Source organism: Bacillus rossius, chromosome 2 (genome assembly GCF_032445375.1).
Source record: "Bacillus rossius redtenbacheri isolate Brsri chromosome 2, Brsri_v3, whole genome shotgun sequence".
Lineage (NCBI taxonomy): Eukaryota > Metazoa > Arthropoda > Insecta > Phasmatodea > Bacillidae > Bacillus > Bacillus rossius.
In genome coordinates, this window is record NC_086331.1 from 79,658,294 (window position 1) to 79,676,388 (window position 18,095).

Sequence of the window (18,095 nt, forward strand, 5' to 3'; positions counted from 1 at the left end):
AAGAACATAGCTATCTAGAATGAGATAAAAATATGGGGTTAGTTAATCTTAAAATAAAATGGAGTTGCTATATCACTGGTATGAACTGCTTAAAATTTCAAGAACAAATTGTTAGAGAATGGTCAAAATTGCTGACTGGAAAATTCATGAAGAAATGCATGATTACTATTCAGAAGCAAAGATAAGCGATGGTTTCTAAAAATCATGGCCCAGTCAAATCGTACAAAGACAACTACAGTGGAACTTGGGACGAAACTAGAGTTCTAAGTAAACGTTGTAACCATGCCACAAACCATGAGTTCAATCTTCCTGATTTTTCATGTAAAGAGTTTTTACCTATGTGTTAAGTTAAAGACAAAGATTTGATGAGTATACCATTTTATGCTAAGAAAACATAAGTATTTTATGAAACTTTAAAATAGATTCAAAAACCCAAGATACTGATGACTAGATTGAACATTCCTTGTTCATGTTTGTGATGCTCAGGACATTGCTTGTTTTATACTTGTCATAAAGTATTTTGAGTAGCTTTTTTACTTATTTTATTTTGTATCAAGAAATAAAAAAATGTGATTTTACCAAACATATGTTTAATAATAACTAATAAGTAGTCTTAAGTAAAATATACCACATTATTTGATATAAATAAAAAACTATTAAACTTTCAATTGGGTTGTTCTCATAATCCACTCATTAGGACATTCCTTGTTCTTTGCCTGTACCCTTCAAATAAGGATTGTGTTTCTGCAACCCATCAATGAAATGATGTAAATGAATTGTGGACAGCATTTATCCTGCAAACAGACAACTGTTCCTCCCAACCATAGACACAGACAAAGGCTAACACCTTGTAGCAACTCAGGTTACTGCCTTTCCCACTTGCTAAATAGTTTAATTAATGATTTATTATGTTGTCTTATATTAAATACTGGGGTTCGTTTTCTTTGGTTCACAACATTTCATTTTTTTAAGAAGTATTCCTATGTTTGCTATATGCATGTTTCAAGAATTTTTTAAATATGCTTAGTTATAGGCAGTATTTGTAATGTGTTCACCTTTCAAATCTGGCTAAAGTTAATCTCACTATTACACAAGTTATTCCTGATTTTACAATTGTTTCTTTTTATTTAAGAGCAGTGGCAGTTGATAAAATTACTAAATGTTCCCAAACTGTTCTTATTTAATGTGTTGAAGCATCATGTGCTGATAAAACACCTACTTAAGCACTCAAAAATCTATCTATGAGGTTTTATAAATGTAGCTAAATATTTACTTGATCTTTGACTTTGGTGATAACTCAAAATTAGATCATTGTCTTTAACTTAATTTGAAATTTAAAAAATAGTTCATTATACAACTCTATTAACAGCACACTTGAATTAGCATAGTTAAAATTGGCAAATTTCTTTGTACACACTAAGTGGGCTTTTGTTCGTTTTCACTAGAAATTTGGAGTCTGCATAAAATAGTTCTTTGGGATAGCTGTAGAAAGTGTTACTTGCCTTCCTATACTTTTTGCATCTCATTTGAACATCTTTTATTATGTGTTTATAAAATTTTGAAAAATCAACATGGCAACTGATACAGGTTGTGTGTTTGTGTTGTTGATACTGAGTGTCCAACTATTTAATTGTACTGAAGCACATGTAAGGATTACTTAATTTAAATATACTCTAATTGATGTTGATGTTACTGAAATGAATTGTGCATGATATAGTTTAGCATTCACTTAAGCTGTAAGCAAAAAAAAATATCAACAGAGTGAATTTCTACATGATACTCTCAAGCAAGAATTTTATCACCTAGCATTAGGGTAAATATGGTATGTACTAGTAGTGAATTAGCAGGGGTTTATGGGAAGGGGACACACCCCCTGAAAATCCTAAAACAAAATTCATTCCCACTGAAAAATGTAAAGAATTTGAATAAAGTGGTTCCCCTCCCCCTTTCCCTCTCAGGGGGAAATGAAATCCTGCATACGCTGTGTGTAAGCATAAAAAATGTTAGCATTTTGGTAAATTAAACATACAGTTTTAACATAGGGATTTCTTTAGATCTTAATTTTATAATTTGAAACATTGAGGGGCCAACAGTGAAGCCATGACATTAAGAGGAACAAAAATTAACACAGTAAACTAGCATTTAAATTACATATTTTATTTGGCCAAAATCAAAAATAATTTTGACAAGGCCTACTATGTAGCATCACAAATGCTTATGTATTGTGTTGCCTTCTAAATGGCAGCAAAAGCATAACTAATTTTTTGTATTATTTAAAAATATTTGCTTCACTGTGAACCAATTTAAGTAAAGGTATTTTTCTTATGTTGTGTTTAAAAACAATTTACACAGAAACAATACAATGAAAGCAGCATCTTTTTTTAAATTCTCTATCAGACCTAAAATAATCAAAATTATTTTAATGATAAGTTTTATGTGTGCTCTACTGATTTACATTTTCTCTCAAATCACTACCAGAAAAGTTTAATGATAGTTTTATGTGTGCTCTACTGATTTACATTTTCTCTCAAATCACTACCAGAAAAGTTTTTACTATCAACAAGAAAATTCAGCAAACGAACATATATCCATATCCACTGAGTGTTTTTTTTTAAACACATTCTGATTTATATTAAATACTTAAACCCAAACACAACCACACATTGTCAGTGGACAACTATGTTACAACTTGTCAGCACTGGAAAAAATACTCTGCATGGTTGTATTGCCTTAGTTATCTACTAGGCATCTACTAGGATAAATTGAATTTTCTATGAAATATCCCCATTGAGCTTGATACCTTTTACATAAAACTTACCAGATATGTACTTTTTGCTAATAGCTACCTTGTTTGTTAATTTGAACGCAAGCCATTTGTTTTTTTCTCCTTCTCTTTCTTCTTCCATCTGCTTGTACCTCTGGAGTTTCTTCTGTTTTCTTTTCTTCTGATATTCTCGCTGTTTAGAACTCGTTTGTTTTCTGAAAAAAAAAAAAAAAAAAAAAAAAAACACTCCAAATATGCATAAATTAAACCTAACTCTTAAAATCATACCTCTTGAATACAAGTCACTGACAAAATATTAACTTCAAAAGATTGGATTTGCAAATAATTCCTATAAATGTAAACCTTTTGTAAGTTCAGTAGAAATTAAGTAGTTCGAACCTGAAAGAACTGACAGTTTTGAAATAATTAAATATTATAACCAAGAAAAATGGCTCCTGTTATTAACTATGAGAATTTTTCAGAACCATTCATATTTTCTTCTACTGAAAGTTTTACTCAATCCTTACTAAGCTTACTTCCACTGAAGCGAGTACCCTCGAAAGTGTTTTGGCTGGAGTACACTTGTAAAAAGTATGAAAAATGTACAAAATCAATATAGCCTGGGAACAAACAACAGTAAGAGATGCCTGGAAACATAAAACAGATTCTTAACAGTTGCACCTACTGCACAATTGATGCTCGGTGAGGAAGACGCCTGGAACAAAACGGACCCAGGAAGTTTTTGAAAAACATCCGTAGTCTCTCCATCCAACTCTCATCCACTTTCTGTCCAGTAAATCAGATGACAGCATTCAGTTTGCAAATGTGTACAATAGTGATACAAAATTGTTTCATAATCAGGTTAGTTGATGTTAATAAACAATCACAGCATTACAAAGTTTAACCAAAATTAAGATAAGTTTTCATACATATTAATTTTGATTGGGTATAAAAATGTTCCCTTTGTGCTGTCAGAAAAGCATTTTGGTTCTGAATGCTACCCATTCTTATCGTACTCTCTGTATCTTGGCATCCTGTCTACATTACGTTCACATTACATTCCCAGGAATTTTTGGCCTCACGCTTGCTTTGACCATTTCAATAAAAATTTGTCAAGTTCTAAATTCCTGATTCTTTTGTGATTTTCCTGTGTTTCCTATTTTTGATAGTGTTAAAAATTTTATAATTTTTTTCAGGTAAGTGGACAAAATACGAGGGCCATTCAATAGGTAATGAGACTAATCGATGTAGCTCAAAAACTGTTTTTTTTAAATCAAAATAAAATTTTACCTATTTTTCAACATAATTCCCCCCCCCCCCCCCCCAAACACTTATACACTTCTCCCATTGTTCCCTTAAGTTGCAAATATCCTTGGCATAAAATTCTTATGGCTGATTTCAGAGCTACATTTGCACCTGAATCTTGACTTCTTTGTTGGAGCCAAATATTTTTCTGCATAGAGCTTCCTTAAGAGGACCAAACATATGAAAGTCTGAGGGGGTGAGATCTGGGTGAGGGTGTGTAATGAGGGTAAGAATTCTCTCAGCCCAGTTTTTCAACGCATTCTTGTGTTATCTATGCTGTATGTGGCCGTGCATTGTCATGAAGCAAAATCACACCTTTTTCAAAAGTCTACAACGTTTAGTGCGAATTGCAGGCTTTAATTTGTTTTCCAGCACATCAGTGTAATATTGACTGGTGGTTTGCCCATTGGTCTTCAAGAAAATTGCATAAAATAGGGCCTCGTGAGTCCCAGAAAAGTGTAAGCATCACTTTACCAACTGGGTCTTGAATTTTTCCTGCATTGGAGAACTTGTGTATTTCCACTTCAGGCTTTGTCACTTTGACTCAGGCTCGTAATAGCAAATCCATATTTCATCGCCCACTACAATTCTTTCAAAAAAGAGCTTCTTTCTCAGTGGAATAACAAGCTTTAACTGTTTACCAATTTCAAGATTCATTTCTTTGTGGGTGTTCGTAAGTTGTCTTGGCACCCATCTCGTGCAGGTTTTCTTGTAATGAAGTTTATTATGAATGATGTTATGGGCAGTTCCAACACTCACAGACACTTTAGCAGCTATAACTTCAAAAGTGATTCTCTGATGTATCAGATTATCATGTCAATACGAGATTCAAAGGAGGAAGTGGCAACTTCGACTGGTCGGCCACTTCGCTGCTCATCACTAATAATTTTGCATCAACTTTTAAATTGTTCTACCCACTTGAAATGTTTGAACAGATTAAACAATTGTTCCTATAGACTTTTAACATCCTTGCATGGATATCACTACCCATAACACCTTCCGTGACTTAAAATCTAATCACGGCACGTTCTTTCATGGTGCATCTCAATCAGACTCAACATCTTGAAATTATTGATTTATAGGTTACTGTTACAAAATCTTACCAAACAGCTGATCAGAAGTCACTGCAAGAATGCCAAATAAATTTTTTGTAAGGTTCACATTTATTAAATAAAGCATTTTTGAGCCACATTGATTTGTCTCGTTATTTATTGAATGACTCTCAAAGTTTGGGGCAGTCCAAATATCCTTGGGGATTTAATTTTTATTTTTCAAATTCCTTTTCAACTTTTTAAATGACTGCAATTTTCTTGGCAATGTTAAGATTTTTGCGTTGAAAATACCGGTTTAGATAGTAAAATGATTATGAATCATAACACAAAACACAACACTAGAAAACAATGGAAAAAATCACAAACCTGAACTCATAAGCTAATGACAGGGTAGTGTAGTCAAATAGATGACATGTTTGGCCACGTTTATGGCTGAAGAGTTCATTCCTTTTTCACAAAACAAGTCACAGCTGTAGCCAGTCTCCTTTCTTTCTGTATTGAAAAGAAAATATATTGCATCCGCTGAATTTTAGCATGTTTTAACTACATGTTCTGGGCATTTTAATGCACACCATCTAAATAAGATTGCAACTAGACAAGATAGTTATACATTGATTAAATAGGAAAATCAGGGGATCACAAAAATTTTTGAACTATTCACAATTTTGAAATACGGAAGTTCAAACCAGACCGATTCTAATGTAGTAATTAAAATAAGCCAAAGATTTCACAGAATATAAAAATTTCATTAAAACCCTTTAACAAAACTGTAGGAAGTCCACAATTACACTACAGAAAATAAAATTCACAGTGCTGATACACTAAAAATGTAAACTCTTTTCAACACTGTTAGACTACTATTCCAGTTCTGTTTTGTATGGTGACAAACAGAACCTACTGATTTGACTTACATCCTTATCTATCCATCTAAATGGTTAAGCTATGTTTTCCAAGGCGCATCACTGCGTGATCATGTTGAAGATGATTTACAAGGATGCGAAATCAGGATTATTGCAAGTTGTGGATGTACATTGCCCAGAAATTTCCCTTCAGCCAAATTCAGCACAATAATCCCACACAGCATGTAGCATAGGTATTTTAGGTTAGAAATGAAAGAAAAGATGATTGATTTATTTGTCAAAGTGGGAGTGATTTTGGTTTCTATCGCAACACTGCAAGTAAAAGTAAACAGGTTGTGACAGGATAATTGTGACAAACTTCTACGGGTTAGAGGTTATGTAAAATCATAGGCAACTTTTGCCCGAGAATGGATGCCATAGGGTGCTCTGTTTAGATGCCACGCGTCATCGAAAAATAGTTTCACATGCCTGGGAGACAAGAATTCCGCAGTGACATACCACATGCCCGCTGTCTACCATGCAGTTATCTGTAAATAGTAAATGTGAGGACCGGTTACAGAATCTTTCTCTTTTCTGAGAGGTAGGCATTATTAAAAGTGCTGAGAGCTGCACAGGACCAAATTATCTTTATGCAGTTCATTACGTCCTTCCATCACTATATCTCCCTACACAGACCTGCGCCATCGTCGTTGCCCGAGTTAAAACTCTCAATTAAATAGTCCAAAATGTACTTACCATGTATGTGCACTTTGCAGTTTGTCTGGGAGACATTAACACATATAATTTTTTTTTAATGTATTTGTCACTTTATGACTTATTGGCACGTAAGTCAATAAACAAAAAAAAAACATGTCTACCATCTTTGCTCTATGTAGCCTGTACTCTCTTGCATTTTGCTTTAGTGTGAACGTAAAGCAAACCATAGCAGAAATACATGAGCTTGGCGTTTCCCCAAATGTTTAACACTTACCAATGTTCCAGTGTTTCAATTATATGATGATTGTTCTTTACACTAGTTTTTGTGACAAGGCTAGCTTGCACAGTCAATGACTTGAGGCAAAGTAAAGTATTTCTCAATTTGATTAACCTGCAAAGTTTTTGCTTAGATTTTACTTACCTGACTGGGCAAGTGGCCCTTAATGATGTGGCCAAGTTACGTGCATCCGAGATAAGTTATAATTGTTAGACCAACCCAAAAAACCTAACTGGTATGTGAATAACTATAAATAATTTAAAATTAATGTTTGCTAGCATAGTGCACTACCAATTTTTTTTGTAAGATAAAAATTTGTATTTTTTAGGTTTTTTTATACAAACCTAAAATAAAGTGTTATTTGTACATACACCTATCCCTCACTTAGCATGACTAATTCGTTCCTAAATATGCTTGTGTTATCTAAATCGCATATTCTGAAGCATTAGTTTCTATAAATAGCAAGGATAATTTATTTAATGTGTTCCAATATTGTGTAGGAAAATATACTTTACATAATATAAATGCGTTGAATAACACTCAACTATAAATATGTCACACCATTTATCTATATTTGCCTCCCATCGCACTTTGTATGACAAATACGACACCGCGTAACAGGAGATACATGATTATGTACTTTATTGTCAGTCGGCTGGCTGACTTGCCCGCCCGGGCATGACTAGCTCACGTCGCATACCTTTCCAAACCATCCTTTACTGACAATAAAACCAATATTACTGTCCGGATAACTACATTTTCAAAAATTTAAGTGCTTATTCGCGTATCACCACCTGGTCAGCACCAATTCTGTCAGGCCAATGATTATTTTTTTTTATTGCAACATTAATTTAACAACATTTTCCATGTAAATCATCTGTTCATTTCATTCCGGTATCTAATGTCAAATATATTTCCGCTAGTACAACCAACAGCATCAGAAATATACAAACTTTTCGTAAGAGTCCTTACTTTGTATGATTGTGCGCACAGTTGACTTGCTTAAAACTAAAGTGCGGCCAACATAAGCATGGCCTTCATGACAATTTGCGAGCTGTAATACTTCTAGTTTTGTCTCAAATACAAAATGTACACGATGCAATATGAGTGATCAAGCACGTAGAGTTACCGGCAGCTGAAGTGCAGACATTGCTTTTGTTTGAGTGAATTCCCTGCCACTGGATAGACTCAGTTCACAGCCCAGTTTGTGGCCAGGCGAAAACGGTATGACACGGCAGCATATGCGCGAACGCAAAAACATTTGGTCCTTTACACTCCATAGCAGCAATTTAACTTGCCATAGCTGTACAACAGCCGATAGCGTAGACAGACTTGCGCGCGCATCTCTTCCCCCCTTGTTTGGTTAACTGTATCCCACGGCAGAAGTTGAAACAGACTTCGTGGCGTTGTGCTCGATATATTTTTTTTTTGCCTGCCGAGATTTCGTGTTAACTGAAATTTACAGACATGCTATTCAAGTCTGGGGCAGTAAAATTTACATCGCGCTAAATGAATCCGCGCAATCTGAAGACGTGCTAAGTGAGGGATAGGTGTATTTAGTTTTCAAACATTTAGAATGTTAAACTCATCACCACCACCACCACCATCACAACCACATCATAATCACCATCATCAAAATCATCATCATCATCATCATCACCAACTGCTTCCAGCCTGTGGCTGGGTCAGCAAAGTAAAATTCCTCCATCTTCCTCTGTCCCTCCACCATTCCTCATCCTTCACTTTATTCGTCTTCTCCTCTCTCCTGCATGCCTTTAACTATCTGCTCTTCCCACATACCGTATTTATGCGAATATAACACCCGTCCATGTATAACAGCCCCTTAGTTTTGAATTTTAAATATTGAAAAAATTTAATATCCGTGTATAACACCAGTGGAAAAAAAATCCTGAAATGTCCATTAACCCACCACCCCCGAGTAGAAACGAATGGACTCGCCCAAGTTATTTTTACGACAGTGCTGCTGTAACTCAGCGGAAGCCGGAGTTTTTTTGACAGTTATCCAGTAGTAAACACGTGGTCGGCCAACCTTCTATTGTCTATGTACGTTGCTTGAAAATGGGTAAAACTAGGGCAAGTTACACAGCACCTTTCAAGTTGAAAGTTGTGCAGTATGCAGAGGAAAACAGTAAACGTAAAGCTGCAAGACATTTTTCTATTAATGCGCAGTGCATTTGTGAGTGGTGTAGAAATAAGGAAAGACTTCAGTGTGCACCTAAAAACAAATGTGCGTTTCGTGGCAGAAAATGTGTGTATCCACAAGTAGAAGAACAACTGCTTGAGTACATGACCAATTTAAGGAAAGACGGTTATTCTGTTTCTACAGAAATGCTGCAATTAGAAGCAAGCAAGATTGCACGTAATCTCAACATTAATAAAGCGAACTTCAAAGCTAGTTACGGCTATGTACGAAGGTTCATGAAGAGAAAAAACTTGTCTATTCGCCGCAGAACAACATTAGTGCAAAAAATGCCAGAGGAATACGAAGCGAAGCTGCTAAATTTTCAGCGACACGTAATTGCGCTTCGAAAAAAGAATGGCTATCTTCTATCGCAAATCGGCAACGCCGATCAGACACCGGTGTGGTTCGACATGCCTGAATCAACTACAGTTTCACTGGTTGGAGAAAGGTCAGTTCTTGTTAAAACCACAGGTGCTGACAAACAACGTTGCACGGTTATGCTGGCTATTACAGCGGACGGCCGAAAGCTTCCCCCATACGTAATATTCAAGCAGAAGATCTTTGCCGAAGGATGTGTTTCCACCAGGAATCATCATGAGGGTGCAAGAAAAGGGTTGGATGACAAATGAACTTGTTCTGGACTGGCTGAAGTGTGTGTAGAGACATAGACCCAGTGGTTTGCTGCGAAAGTGTGCCATGTTAGTGCTGGACAGTTTTCGTGGCCACATAACTGAACCTGTGAAGCAGTGTGTAAAGGAAGACAGCGATCTTGTTGTCATCCCGGGGTGCATGACAAAGATTTTGCAGCCACTGGATGTCGTTGTGAACAGGCCGTTCAAGGTGGAATTTAGGCGCCAATATAATACGTGGATGACAACAGTTGAACACAACCTCACACAGACTGGACGGATGTAACATGCTCCACTACCAACAGTGTGTTTGTGGATTTTTGGCGGCGTGGCTATCCATTTCGCAAGAAATGATTGCCAAAAGTTTTAAGGTGACTGGCATTTCATCCAACTTGGACGGCACAGAGGACGACATCCTGCAAATTTCAGACACGTCTTCAGACAGCGATTCTGCCAGCAGTGCAAGTGATGACAATTTGTAATACCGTAATAATCAGAAAACTTTTTTCTAGTACGGTATCTCGTATATAACAGCCTCCCAAGGTATAGATTTTATTTTTCGGCAAAAAAAGGGGGTGTTATATTCGCATAAATACAGTACTTGGTCTTCCTTGGGGGTCTTCTTTCTGTGTACTTCAAACTCCATCATTTTTCTAGGCAGCCTCTCATTTCCCATTCTCTGGACATGGCCATACCAACTCAATCTTGCTTTTTCAATGATCTCATTAAAGTCCTGTAATCCTCCTCTTGCTTGCACCATCTCATTCCTGATCTGTCTCGCCTCGTAACTGCCAACATACTTCTCATAAACTTCATAACTATTGCTCTGATATTCCCAGCAACTCACTTATCTACGGTCCAAGTTTCTGCTTCGTAAATGACTATGGGCACATAGTAAGTAATGTACAACACTTGGTTGCATTTTAATGGCACCTCTCTCTTTCATACTAAATCCCTCACAAACCTGTAGAATGCATTTCCTTGTTATCCTCTCCTTAAAATTTTCTTTGTTTTTGTCGACTACCTCCTATACACTTCCTAGATATTTTAAAGTTTCTACCTATTTCAAATCAACACCATTTAATTCAATGCATCTTTTTACTCCATTTTTTTTCCTCGTCATGACCATCTTCTCAAGCTTTTTAGTGCTGAATCTTAATACTATAGTGCTGAATGATAATACTAAGTTTTAAATAAATAGCATGAAAAGCTTATTCCACAATAATAAATGCTAATTCATAAAATCATAAATAGTGCAAATCAAGCTGTAATATTTTGGGTTGTCAAATGTTCTACATCATGTTTAAAAGATTTAAACACTAAAATTGAAAGAAAGAAAATATTAGTAACTTAACTAAAAAAAAAGAAAAAAAAAACCTAAGTAAGCTCACCAGACAAAAAAATTAGTCACCCCTGGAGAAATCATTAAAAGCATCATTTAATACCATGTAACTCCACCTATGGGCTTGTTAACCACCTGGATTAGGTCAGGAAGTGAGTCCACAAGGTTTTGCAGGTATTTCGCATCCAGGGTAAGCCAATTGCCGAGGATTTGTTCGCGCAATTCCAACAAATTGCGGGGATGCTGATGTCAGCATTTTAACATCTGTTTCAACATGTCCCGCAGATTTTCAATGGGGTTACAGTCAGGTGATTTTGCAGGCAAATTGAGATGTAATAGGGTAGGAATATCATAAAACCATTCACATATGCGATCCAGCCCGATGAACTTTGCTGTTGTCATCTTGAAAAATCTGGGTATAAATTGCATTCTCATCATGCAGATGTTGACTGAAAGGCAACACCTGATCATCCAGAATGTTCAAATCAACATGCTGGTTCATGTTAGTGATCACCGCAGTGAGCGGGCCCAATCCATGATACGAAAAACACTCCCAAAATTTCACAGACCCACCTCCAGCTTGAACCTGACCTTGCACACATCCAGGATAAAATGCTTCAGTTGGCCTTTGGCACACTCGACAATGGGCGTCATTGAAATACACGCAAAAACTTTATTCTTCAGAACACAAAACATTCCGCCAGTCAGCTACTGTCCACATTCAATGATTTCTAGCCTGAGGCATTCAATGGAGATTTAAAGCTGCCCTGAGCCAGAAGTGACAGTTGCAGTTGCCAAACTGAAAATAAGCGCAGCAAAAAATACGCAAGAATACTGTTAGTCATCTGAAAGAAGTTGACACTGACATTTAATGCTAAGAAGTGAAATGATTTACATAGGCCACCAGTACAGGTGAGCTTGAGTATGGATACATAAAATTACACGTAATGTCCCTTCATGCTGCAGCACACTAAATGAGATTAAAAGAGCAATATAAATAACATTTTTGCCTTAAATGATTACCAGAATACACAGGGCTAATGATTGTGTTACCGTACTTAATTGCAACAACCAATACTATCAATACCCACGCTTTACAAGTTTAATGATTACCAAAAATGAATAAAGATAAAAATACAATAATTTAGTATTAAGCGATAATACACAAAGGTCCCATAAAAATGTCTGAGCAAAGTTATACTAGTCCCAGTTACTTTGCATACATTAATCTACGCAGCAGAAAAAGGTTCAGAAATTTAAAATTTAGAAAACAATAAAACTAACCAAATTTCTGCTTTAACCCAAAATACATTTATGTTCTCGTGCAGCAGAAAGTTCATTGGAGCACAATAAAAAGCTACATCAGGATTGTGCAAAATAAAGTTTGTGTCTTGAAAAGGGAACAAGCCAGATTCTATTACAGCAAACAACCTCCCGAATATAAATTGTAATATTCGGTGAACACACTGTGACATAGCATAACTCCTACCTTATGTTAATAATATTTAACTAATTTGCATAGTATTTTTTCTTTATAATTAATTTATAATCATGTTTCTTTTATTTTGCATAGACATTTAAAGTATTTTGTTTATGCTTTAATATTATTATTTTGGTTAGGTTTTAGATAAAGCTGAATTCAATATTTTTTGTTATTCTTCTTTCACTTTAATTTGTTTGGTTAGTTAAAATTAATATGTATATTAAAAATGTTTCTACAATTATAAAGCACAATATGGGCAATAAGACTGAAGTTTCAGAACATTCTAGAAGATTGGAAAAGAAAGGAAGACAAGCACCACACACTGTTACAGAAAGTTATTTTTCACACCTCAAGTTAGTGCATTGTTGGAAAAACCCAGTACGATGACTGTGCAGCAAGAGTGTGGAACTTTCACTGGGTGCTACCTTGCCAGCCAATCAGGGCGAGCCATGCAGTAGTATGATGTGCCCTTCCAGATTTTCATGAAATAAAATTTGTCAGCACAATTTCCCTATATGGTTAGGTACTGAATACTGTGTTGTGATTGGTAGGTTGGCCCACGGGGTTGCCTCCCTTTGTTTCTAACTTTGTAAAGGAAGGTAACTGCGTGGTGCAAGGCAGTTGTTGCTTGATAGTGACCGCTTGCGGTTGTGTCATCGGCAACTCATGTACTCATGAAGAGAAAATACTAAGTCATATCTGGTTAAGTGAATTTAACCCAAGGAATTATTTTTTTTTAATATCAACCGACAGGAAGCTGTGAAGTCCAACTGGAACTGTGTTGGTATGTATTGTAAATTTTTTTTATCAGAAAGTAATCCGACCAGAACAAAAACTTTTCTAATTAACGAACTTTGATCAGAGGACTGAACTGTGGTTGGTATATGTGTAAGTTAAAGATGTGTTTTTTTTTTTGAGAAAGTAATAAACAAAGGAAGTTTGAAAACATTTTATTTTTCAAAATAAAAACTTTACCAAATAAATAATTTTAATTAAAAGACGTAACTTAAAAACAACCTTTTAAGTAACTACCTATAACATTAAGTTTTAAAGTGTCTTGTTATTTTTCTGGGTTGTTTTGCTGGGCCAACATGGAATATAACACCACCACTAGATGCCAAATACAAACACAAGTGGAACGCCTCGACACTCATATGCCCAACAGTTGCAGGGCGAAGGTATAGCCCGACAAAACATCTATGTCAAACTTGAAGCCTATAAGTGAGTTTTTCACTGCTCCCAAAGATTACAGGAGCCAAAAGTTTCTGATAAACATTGCATGCTGTAATGGGCGTGATCGTAGAAACTCTTAACTGTAGTAATTTCCACAATAACACCAGATAAGTGGACGAAATTGCCAAGGGATTTCTGTCCAGTTATAGCACCCAGTCGCAAAAGCTCAACCACCACCAAAAATTCATTACTAGTACCAGGGTACATGTAAACAGCCATACTAAAATGAGTTGCAAAACCAGTGCCCACAACAGCTCTCTCAAAGGGCACACCACACAGAAAAAGTCTCAGCTGGTCTAGATTCATTGCACCACAGTGCAGCGCCTACCACAACAAAATCAAAGTCACATAAATGGAGCGAAGGATATAACGCAAATATTTCAGGGCTGTCCGTAAAGTTTACCATGTAATTATGTCTCTTGCACACATCATAACGCAGCCCAATGTCTAGCTGCAAAACTCTGGTGTTAATTGCTTACATGAAAAAATGTAGCAACCACACAGGTGGACCAGACGTCCCCCGCTCGTCTCAGAAGTTTCCATATCTACGAAGTGCAGCCACTGTGGTCTGGACAATCAGGCTCGTCGATACTGGCCGCACGGCAACCTGGGCAGAACTCCCTGTGCCGCACTCCGCAGCTAGCACTTGTAGGCTCGTCCGCCAACAGCGTTACGCAGTGGCACGTAATGAAAACACCCATGAGGGCTGATAATTCTGGTACACTAAGTACTGAGCCACACAGTTTGCGGTACGCTCAAACACGCAGAAGTCGTCCCACTACAGAGTAAAGTGAATTAATCAAAATCATTTTAAATAAATTAGTGAAGCATAGAATTAAAATATTAAAGAAACTGCTGCATGAGAGATACTGAGGCATGCAGCACGCATCAAGCTTAGACTTGCTGCTTTATGTGCCTGCATGAGCAATGGCCTCTTGCAAAGGTGACGAACTCCAAAAGTTTATTACATGCAGTTCCCATCACAATCTTTCGATAACACGTTGGGATGGACCTTCATTTACTGACTGCAGCAATTCCTGTCAAGTTTGGAAGTGATTTTGATTCACAAGCCATGAAACACATCTCCGGTCCCTCTCAGTAAGGATCTTTTTCCAAACACAATTCTGGCCTCGTGTTACGTGGCCAAATATAGTACACCACTGCTTATAGACACGTGTAACAAACAGTCTGCTGTGAAACACCAACAAATCCAGCAACTTCACGCAGTGTATGGCCATGGGCATGACCGAACTGCCCCTTTTTGCCACTCTGTCACATCCTTACATCTATCTACCCAAGTTGACGTACACTGTCCCAACATCAATGTCTCACTGATCACTACTGCTTTATGCTCACGTAGAGGCAGTGCGCATGTGGTTGAGCACAGGACTCTTTCGCTGCGCCATTAGTACATACAGGCTTAACGATCCATCTGTGCGTGCGCATTAGGGTGCCTAATTATTTGTCCTGTGAGCTTAATAATTAATATAAAATCTGCCAAAATTATGTAAGGCAATTTAATCTACTCATACCAAATGTATATTTATTTTACTAAGATAGGATTTCAACAAAGAGAAAACACTATCAAACCACTGCAAATTATGTTTGTTTACAAATACTGATTACCAAATGAAGTTGTTTACAAACACTGTTGACAAAACAACACTGACAGTACGATAAAGAGATCATTAATGCATTCCCCAGTTATTAAGCAATACGTGTATGCAGAGTACAGTAAAAATCTTTTAAGAAAACCGCACTTATGAAAATATTCTGCCTATTAATTTTAAAAAACTAAGCACTTAACCTATAAATACACACAACTGTAGCCTTTAAATTTTCCCTGTTTATAGGTTTAAAATTTTGAGCACCTAAGAAACTTCATGACAAGAGTTTTATTACTTACATTACGATAAATTTGTATATATTAATAACCAACATGTATAAAAATGCACCAATACAAACCTATCGTAAAAACTTGCATAACATTTACCTTGCTTTGCTACTTGCACTTGTCCCTGGAAATTTTTTTACTGGCCCTTTGATTTCACGCAACAATGATAATGTTGTCACATCTGGAGTTTGGTAGTTATCAAACACAACAGACACTTCCTCACCATCTTCAGTGATGTCTTCAATGATTGCTTCATACCATCTGTAAAAAAAAAACTTTATTTGTTGAAAAATGACTTAGTTAAAAATATTAAAGTCAACCAAGATGGTGTCATTAAAATTATTATTGCTTATAATACAACCATGCAAAGTTTTTTCCATGCATACTTTTTTTCTTTTTTCAAATATCACTCTTAAATATTGAATTTCTGAATGCAGCTATGGCAACTAAAACTATTTTATATTGGCTGCAAGTGCAAGAGTTAGCTGTCTAAATTTTTTAAACTATTATTGTTTAGCATGGGCTATAGAAATGTGCAATTTTTTGCTTGCAGAAAAATGATAATAAGCAGCAAAAATTATGTCCAAATATCAGTATGTTAAGCATGTTAAAAGCACACTTTCATATTCTTCCTTCAGTGGATATACATATATGAATTATTTTGTAAATAACAAGATCTAGGCTGGTTCTAAACCTAAAGAGAAGGTAGGTAGGTCACTAGATCACCCAGTACTTTTATAATGTACAAATTCATATACATATTGTATTATATTTTTTAAATGTGATTATTAGAATATGAACCTTGAAAATATTCGAGATGTAATTTATTTTAAATAATTTTAAGTACTTATCGAGAATTGTATGCAGCATGTCTACTCAGTCCCTACAACAACAATTTGTTATAACCTTGATGTTTCTGTGGATATTTTTTAAAACATTTCTTCAACATGACTTTTATAAATTTAAAGTTTGTATTTAATTTTGGATGTGTGAATCACAGAAACATTGCTTATTATAAAGTTTTTAGAACATTATGTAGTTCATAATGATTTTTACCCTTTTAATAACATGGTTGAATTTCTAACAACATATTTAGAAACATCAAAATATGTTTATGTAAATAACAAAAATTTAGAACAAATTAAATTTAAATTTTGGTACTACCAAAGAGCAAAGATATTACATTTCCAAACATGTACCAAATCACATTTACAATAAAATAATAAATTAAGTTTTATTGATAATAGTTCGAGACCTGCAAAATTCACGGATTCAGTTACCTCCAGGATAGACTCTACTACACTCTACACACTCGGGCAAATGCCACCTGTTCATTGGCTGCTGACTTGTGAGTCGTCTTGACTGAGTGTCTGTGATTCGACACTTCTTTGAGCGAGGGTCTCTAATTGGCCCTCATTACTCCAGATTAACAGTTAACTTGTGGTAGAAGCAGCGCTAAGGTAAATTATTTGAATTGTAGCATATCACGAAATGAATCGGCGAATTTTACAGGTCTCTAATAATAGTTAATTACTGTTTACAAGCAAACTTTTAAGTTGCAAAATATTTCAATACCTACAAATACTTCTTAATTAACGGTAAAGGCTCAGTCAAACAGGAGGCGGACTGACAGCGCGGACCTGGCCGCCATAGACATAGTGTAACCTAAGATTGCATCATCCTGGTTAAACAGGAGGCGGTCTGCCACAGTGGACCAGTCTAGCCCGCAGTGGACCAGTCTAGTCCGCAGCGGACAGACAAGCAATTGTAATTTTCTACAAAGTTCGCGCGGACATCAATGGCTGACGAGACAGAAAAATAATTAGATCTTGTGCGGGAGTGTGTTTTTTTGTATGATGTTCCTCACCCTGACTACATAGATATAGTGAAGAAAGCGGAAGCATGGAAGGATATCGCGGAGAAACAACACAAAGGTAGTAAGATGTTTTTTATTTATTCATTATGTATTTATTATATTCATATTATAATGCATATATATTATTCATATTTGCAGAGCTGCCAACCTCAAATCACACCCATCAGTAATGACAATTATATGAAAAAAGTACGCGTAAATCATGCACGATAAATTTTTCCTGGGGAATTATGACACACACAAGATAAAACAAGGACACTATTATGCAAAAAAAAAAAATGAAAAATATAGGCCTATGTATATGAATACAATGCAAATTAATGAATCGAAAAAAAAAAAAAAAAAAAAAAACTTTTTGAACAATACAATCATCTGAATATGTAAGAAATGTAAATTTTACTGGAAAATTTTGAATCTTCAATTCAAAGTATTCAAAGTTAAACTTTAGAACAACTGTCTTTTTATTTGCTTCTTTTATCCT

General features: G+C 35.7%; 1 protein-coding gene across 2 annotated transcripts in view; it reads right to left on the reverse strand.

The window, feature by feature from the left end:
- LOC134529399 (survival of motor neuron-related-splicing factor 30) overlaps window positions 1-18,095 on the reverse strand; it is a 58,518-nt gene that overhangs the window by 9,693 nt on the left and 30,730 nt on the right. For both annotated transcript variants that reach the window (XM_063363432.1, XM_063363433.1), the window contains exons 4-5: window positions 15,838-15,999; window positions 2,847-2,979 (exon numbers count right to left, since the gene is read on the reverse strand). In XM_063363432.1, the coding sequence (XP_063219502.1) occupies window positions 2,847-2,979; window positions 15,838-15,999 (295 nt within the window). The remainder of the gene's footprint in view (window positions 1-2,846; window positions 2,980-15,837; window positions 16,000-18,095) is intronic.